The 7,093-nt window shown below is 44.3% G+C and overlaps 2 protein-coding genes across 2 annotated transcripts in view; both read left to right on the forward strand.

Moving 5' to 3' along the window:
* Positions 1-1,680, forward strand: part of LOC144539536 (uncharacterized) — a 3,470-nt gene extending 1,790 nt beyond the window's left edge. The window contains exons 3-4 of the mRNA XM_078284953.1: positions 1-189; positions 458-1,680. The exon at positions 1-189 is cut by the window's left edge and continues 92 nt beyond it. Of these exons, the coding sequence (XP_078141079.1) occupies positions 1-189; positions 458-649 (381 nt within the window). The 3' untranslated portion in view covers positions 650-1,680. The remainder of the gene's footprint in view (positions 190-457) is intronic.
* Positions 1-7,093, forward strand: part of LOC139910014 (protein NLRC3-like) — a 305,613-nt gene that overhangs the window by 26,700 nt on the left and 271,820 nt on the right. The gene's annotated exons all lie outside the window — the stretch shown is intronic.

The raw sequence follows: 7,093 nt of genomic DNA on the forward strand, positions 1-7,093 counted from the left end.
GACCAGAAGCTGGTTCTGGTGCGGGAGGAGAAGACGTGGGAGGAGGCCTTGCTGCACTGCAGGACTCTGGAGGACCCCGGGAAACCCGCCACCGCCCGCCCGAACCACCGCTACGACCTCGCCAGCCTGCTCACTCCGGACGACCGCCGCTACGCCCGACAGAAAACACAGCGGGCTTCCACTGACGAGGTGGGGAGCGTTTCTGCGCTGCGTGTCTGTGAACAGAGGTGATGTCACCTCCTCTGGCGGCCATGTTGGAGGTCCTCAGCTCTGAACAGCTGATTGTGTTTCTGTCTGTTTCTGACTGAACTAATCATTTCATCACTGATCCATCTGATTGATTTAGTGTTTAGATAATGTGAGCTTGTTAGCTAGCTAACCATAGTATCTGGTCAGCTAACATCTCTCTCTCTCTTCGTCTCTCCCTCTCTCCGTCTCTCTCTCTCTCTCTCTCTAGGTGTGGACCGGCCTGCGTTTCCTGGCTGGCCGGTGGTTTTGGGTGGGCGGAGAGGAAGTGCTGTACCAGCGACTTCCTGGCTGCCCGGCTCAGCGGCACTGTGGCATTCTGGGTAAGATCGGCACCAGACCCTGGGGGGTGACGGACTGCATGGAGAGAAAGAACTTCCTGTGCTACAGAAAGTCTCCTTAAACTCCCCTTCCTCTTTCTGTACGGTTTATAATTTTGTTTTACAAAAAAAAAGTCAAATAGCTTGTGACTGATAGGATAATTTTTTTTTTTTAAATAATTGAAGCATATTACAGTACTGTTTAAGTTTTCATCTTTTTAATAATTAGCAAGATAATATTGTGTATAGAGATAATTTTGGTCGAGACACAGAGAGAGAGTCTAGTGGCTGGAAAGGAAGAACAACAACAAAAAACAGAATAAAAAAAAGGTTTTAAAGGAAAACCCCTAAAACTCTGTAACTCTGTAAAATCAGCTGTTGTTGTTGTTCTTTCCATCTCTGTCTCCATCCAGTAGTTTGTTGTGTTTTTCTTCTTGGTGGATAACCGGCCAATCGTAGACGAGGTGACGTCACCTCCAGATGTTTCCAGCAGCTACAATGGAGTTGCGATTCTCGCTTAGCTAACAGTTAGCGCTAGCATTATCGCTCTGTCCACCCACACGTAAACACCAGAGTGAAGTTGGCTTGATGTTGGATATTCAGTGGATAGTCATTTTTCCACCTTCAGTAACTTGGAAAGAAAACAAGCAGTTCCTCTAACGTCCACTAGGGTCGGCTCCAAAACCTCCCGACTCCATTCATGTCAATGGGACCGCAGCCCAACTTCTCACTCTAAATATAAAGTCAATACATTTTTTCGACAAGAGATTATGGTCTCAGTAGCTACTTTTACTTCTCCTAATGTGTGTCCGTATGGCGATTTTCAAAATAATTGCGACATATAACGGTTATAAAGCGGGGTTGTTTTCCGAGTGATTGACAGGTCACCGATCACGGACCAATAGCAGGCGGCGTTGTGGCGCTTTTTTCCAGTTTATGTGAAAAACACATTGATTAATATTAAGATAACTTTACTCCATACAGTCCAGTCAGAGCTGAATGGAACAAGTTTCCCTGCAGGGATCAATAAAGTTCTTTAACGTTTTTGTTTTTCTGTGTTATATAAATGTTACGTATTGTTTCTTGATTGTTTTTTTTTAGTTGTCATGAAAATATCTATACCTCAACAGAATGATGTCAGTTTGAAAACTATTTCTCCTTTTTTTGTTCACCCTTCTTATGACTGAAAATGGATGAAAATGTAATGTAATGTAATGTAATTGATCCATCCACTGAGATGTTGTGTGTCACTGGCAGGGTAAAATATCATTAAATGTGGACACTTAATATAAGGGTAATATGTGAATTTTTATTAAGTGTCTGTTTGTCTGTGTACATGTGAAGGTATGTATCTATGTATCTTACGTGTGTGTGTGTGTGTGTGTGTGTGTGTGTGTGTGTGTGTGTCTAGATTCTGACTAATTAAAGGGTTCTATTGACCTTATTCACTCGGCGGCCACTCGAGGTGAGAAATTCTACCTGGAAGATCAGCATAAATCTTCAAAACGTTACTTCAACATATAAGTGAGGACTTCGGATAGACAAAGAGTTACCAGATTAGCTAGAAACATCGACAACTACTGCCTGAATTTAGTAGGAAGTTAGCTAGTTAGCATACTAGTTAGTTAGCTACTAGCTAGCTGCCTAGACTAGACTCTGGTAGGTAGAGATAATGGGCCAAATACATTAAAATGTGAACCGATATCCCTCTGATTCTTGAGATACATTTGTTTCTGATATGTTTGTCAGTGCGAATCTGTGAAATAATAAGTGTAGAGCAGCTGGACCTACTCTTCCAGGTAGAGTTTCTCACCCTGAGTGTTCAAAATGGCCGTCGTGTGAATCAGGTGTATAGATCCTAACAGCAGAGACTCACACTCAGCCACTAGGTGGCAGCATCACCACAGTAAACAGCTACAGCCTCCCAATGGGAGAAGAATGGAGTAGAACTGCAACAAAATGTGTGATCTAAGTATGTTATTTAGTGTTAGTAGGTAGGGAGGATCTCAACATGGCTGCAGAATTACTCTTTAACTAGTTGTGATGTTTGAAAGCCAGTAATAACCCATAAAGATCAAAAAGCTCTGAGGAAAAGCTGTGAAGCAGTGTGGCTCGGTGGCTCGAAGTGCTGGACGGCCGTACTGAAGTTTAGAGGTTCTGGGTTCAAACCTGAGTAACTCGATAGGTCGACAGTGACGTTTGAAAGCCGACAAACCCAGGCAAAGACTGAAGAGCTCTCTGGGGAAGGACGACTCAGAGTCGGACAGCAGGGGGCGTCCTGGTGGTCTAAGGCACGTACCATGTGGGTCTGACGTCACGTTCGAATCCGACCCGGGACCTTTGTGTCGTCCCTCTGCCTCTCTACTTTGAACCATCCAGGCAAAAATGCCTACAAAATAATCTAAATCTAAAAAAAAAATAGCTGGATGGCCACAGGAAAGCTCTGAGGTTGTGAGTTCACCCTTGAAACTCATTTACTGACCTTAGTGAATTTTGAAAGCCGACTCCCAGAGGAAAGACTGAAAAGCTCTCAGAAAAAAAAAGCTCACAAACAATATCGCCTAGTGGCTCAAACTGCTGGACAACTCTCTGTGAAATCTGAGGTTCAGGGCCCAAAGTCAGGGGTCGATTCCCTCGCCATCGCCGGTAGCAACGAAAAAACCTCCGCAGACAGACATAGGGAGGCGCTTCTGAAAGAGGAAGCCCCTCCCAGCTGAAGCGTCACCAAGACCCGACGCTGCGGCGAGGATGTTAGGAGAGTTGCATGATGATCAATTTTCATGTGTTTCTTTCTTATTTAACTTTTTTGTTATTTATTTAGTTGTTTTCTTTATTCTGTCTTTCATTGGTGTTCGTGATTTATAAAGGGAACACTACAAAATCATGGTGTTGATATTGTTAAGGTGAGGTTAGTATCATGGGTTTATAAGGGATTTGTTCATGGGTTGATTCACAGAGACTCTAGAAATTAAGGGATTTTTCTTGTCTTTTTGTGCAGGTTTACAGGTTATTAAGGGAAAAGTTCCTGTCTCCCTGAATTTTACATTAAATTAGAAAGTAAGGAGTCAAAATGAAGTGAGTGTTTAAGGAGGTTTAGATGGAGTCTCCTCCATTAATAACCCCCTTAATTAATTTTAAGGGATTTTGCATGTGAATTAATGAAAATGTAAGGTTATTTTAAGGGATTACTGGTTCGTAGAGAGCTGTCACTCGTCTGCCTGCAGGAGCCAGTCTGTATTCTGTTCCAGTCTGTTCTGTAGTTCCCTGCCGCGGCCTGTAGGAGGCGCTGTTTCCCTCTCTGGTGTCAAGCCGACAGACTGTCAGGTAGAGACCGGCAGCTGCTGATCCTGCTCAGCTGTTCCTGAGTTTCTGGGTTTGTTGCTGTTCATCGTCGCATTTCTACAGATGTTCTCAGTACTGATAAAAAACAACATGGAGACACAGTGTTGTGAGAGCCGGGACTCAAACCAGGAGCCGCTGTTTCTCTCACTGAGCTGCAGCCAGGGACTTCCTTATGATCATTCAACATGATCAGAGTGTGTATTCATTCAATCATTCATTCATTCATTCATTCTCTTAACTGTTCACATTTCTGAACATGAGAACTCTTTAAGTCTTGAGGTTTGAACCAGCATCCATCCTTCTGAGTCATATCCACCTGTTTCCCTCACTAAGCTGCAGCTTACAGTGCATGTGAGTGTTTATCTGCCAATATGCATGTAAATTCATTATAAAAATGAAAGTCAGTGAAATTGCTCTTGAAAAGGACCTAAAAATCAGATCAAGGAGTCAAAAGAACAGTACATTTCTTACCATGAATGAATAAGATCTGACTTAATCTTGCCTCCAGTCTGATTCAATGCTAAACTCACTTTGTGTTAACGTGCATGTTTTGTAACATACATGTGCATGTATACTGAACAAAAATATAAATGCAACACTTTTGTTTTTTGCTCCCATTTTTCATGAGTTGAAATAAAAGATCTAAGACTTTTTTCTATGCACACAAAAGGCTTATTTCTCTCAAATGTTGTTCACAAATTTGTTTAAATCCGTGTTAGTGAGCACTTCTCCTTTGCCAAGATAATCCATCCACCTGACAGGTGTGGCATATCAAGATGCTGATTAAACAGCATGATTATTGCACAGGTGTGCCTTGGGCTGGTCACAATAAAAGGCCGCTCTAAAATGTGCAGTTTTATCACACAACACAACGCCACAGATGTCGCAAGTTTTGAGGGAGCGTGCAGTCGGCATGCTGACTGCAGGAATGTCCAGCAGAGCTCATGTTGCAGCATGATGCTGCACGGCCCCGTGTTGCAAGGATCTGTACACAGTTCCTGGAAGCTGAAAACATCTTATTCTTGCACGGCCTGCAGACTCACCAGACATGTCACCCACTGAGCATGAGCACTGGGACGCTCTGGATCGGCGCGTACGACAGCGTGTTCCACTTCCTGCCGATATCCAGCAGCTTCTCACAGCCACTGAAGAGGAGCGGACCGACACTCCACAGGCCACAATCAATAACCTGATCAACTCTGTGTGAAGGAGATGTGTCGCACTGCATGAGGCAAATGGTGCTCACACCAGATACTGACTGGGTTTCAAAAAATGCATATCTGTAGCCCGAGTCATGTGAGATCCATAGTTCAGTGCCTAATAAATGTCTTTTTTCAAGATAAAACTGCACATTTTAGAGTGGCCTTTTATTGTGACCAGCCCAAGGCACACCTGTGCAATAATCATGCTGTTTAATCAGCACCTAACCCTAACCCTAACCCTAACCAAGTGCTCACTAACACGGATTTAAACAAATTTGTGAACAAAATTTGAGAGAAATAAGCCTTTTGTGTGCATAGAAAAAGTCTTAGATCTTTTATTTCAACTCATGAAAAATGGGAGCAAAAACAAGTGTTGCGTTTATATTTTTGTTCAGTGTAAAATAAAATCATGTATTTTTTTCTCTCTGGGTGAAATAAAGTCTTTGAGTTTCTGCACCTCAGCTTGTTGTTCTCCTCTCTTCCCTCTTTTTAAATGTTTTAAATGTTTTGTATGATCGTAGATTCACTGAAATAAGAAAATATGAGCAAAACGTCTTCCAGATATTGAGCAATCCATATCTCAACTGCCTGAAAGCTTAAAAGTCCTTCTGCAACTCGTCTGATCCTCTACCCGCAGCTCCTCCTTTGTGATCGGCACTGAGGGGAATCAATAAGGATCATGTGTTTTTACCTGGATCCAGCTCGTCCAAAGACAGCGTGCCTTGTGTTTGAGCCTCAGTGTGAACCTCCTGCAGCGGGGCGCTTCCCGTCCTCACACAGAGCCTCTGTGTCTGAAACCCGAGAGCCGCATTCCTCCGCAGGCCTCAAATAAAGACCCAAATACTCGCAGAAATAATCCAGATTCCCGCGGGGAGTGGAAACCTATCCGGTGTTCCCCGGGTCGCCGCCTACCTCAAGGTGGACAATCGTGTCTTTGTGATGCCAGCAGCCTGATCCCACAGCAGGTCCCCCCCCCCACCCCGGTCCCCTCAGTCTGCCTCTGGCCGCGGAGCCGGTCCGTCCGACCCGTCCGACCCTCATTATTCAAAATGGAAATTAGTTTCTCAGACCGACCTGCAGAGGAACGGGTCTGATTTGGGGAGAGCTCACAGCAGCGTGGATGTTCTACTTGTTTTCTGAAGGATGCACAACCAGCAGCATCACCATCATCAGTGTAGGATTAACAGGATTACATCTGGGTTTTCTCGGTGGATTATGGATCTACAAAGTCCGTGTCTTCGTTTCCAGAAAGGATTTAACGGCCTTGGTGAAAGTTAAACCATCCACAGCTCTTGGAAATTTGTTTTTCCAGGTTTGACCATCAGGAGTCTGCAGCAGCTGAGAGAGGTAGGACAGTTATTCCTCTTTTCTGACCCAAACTGACAACATGTTGACCAGATTGGGGAGCCAGACTCAATAAGGTGGTGATATTACATGGGCAACATTTTGAGGCAACAGAGACGGGCAATATTGCAGGCAACAGGGCAGGAGATTGACACCTTGGGACCAAATAGAGAACAGTAGAGAACACATAAGAGGAACAAAATAATCATGAAAAATACTGATGATCAGAGGAAAAATCTCCCGGTGTTGCCTCAAAATGTTTCCCCAGTCCATCCTGAGCTTTAAAACAAACTCAGTCCATCCTGCGGGACAGCAAGCCGGAACCGGACCGGGACCAGAGTTTAGGTTTTAAAATCCTGCGAGGTCCAGCTTCTGTCTCGTCCTCGCTAAACACTCCTCACATCTCAAATATCTGCTGCTTCTCCTCCTGCACACTCGCACTCTCCCTCCCGGCTCAGCTCGGCCCTTTCTGCCACTCAACAAAATAAACATTATATCTGAGAGAGATCTTTCTTTTCATCGTATTTGTTCCCTCGTGCAGGCGCTGCAGCTAGGAGTGCAAGCTGTCCCGGGGCGGTCAGTGAGTCAGTCAGGGAATTAGCCAGGATTCAACGTTAGACCACTTAACATGCTTTATTT

The sequence above is a fragment of the Centroberyx gerrardi genome, chromosome 7 (genome assembly GCF_048128805.1).
Source record: "Centroberyx gerrardi isolate f3 chromosome 7, fCenGer3.hap1.cur.20231027, whole genome shotgun sequence".
Classification (NCBI taxonomy): Eukaryota; Metazoa; Chordata; class Actinopteri; order Beryciformes; family Berycidae; genus Centroberyx; species Centroberyx gerrardi.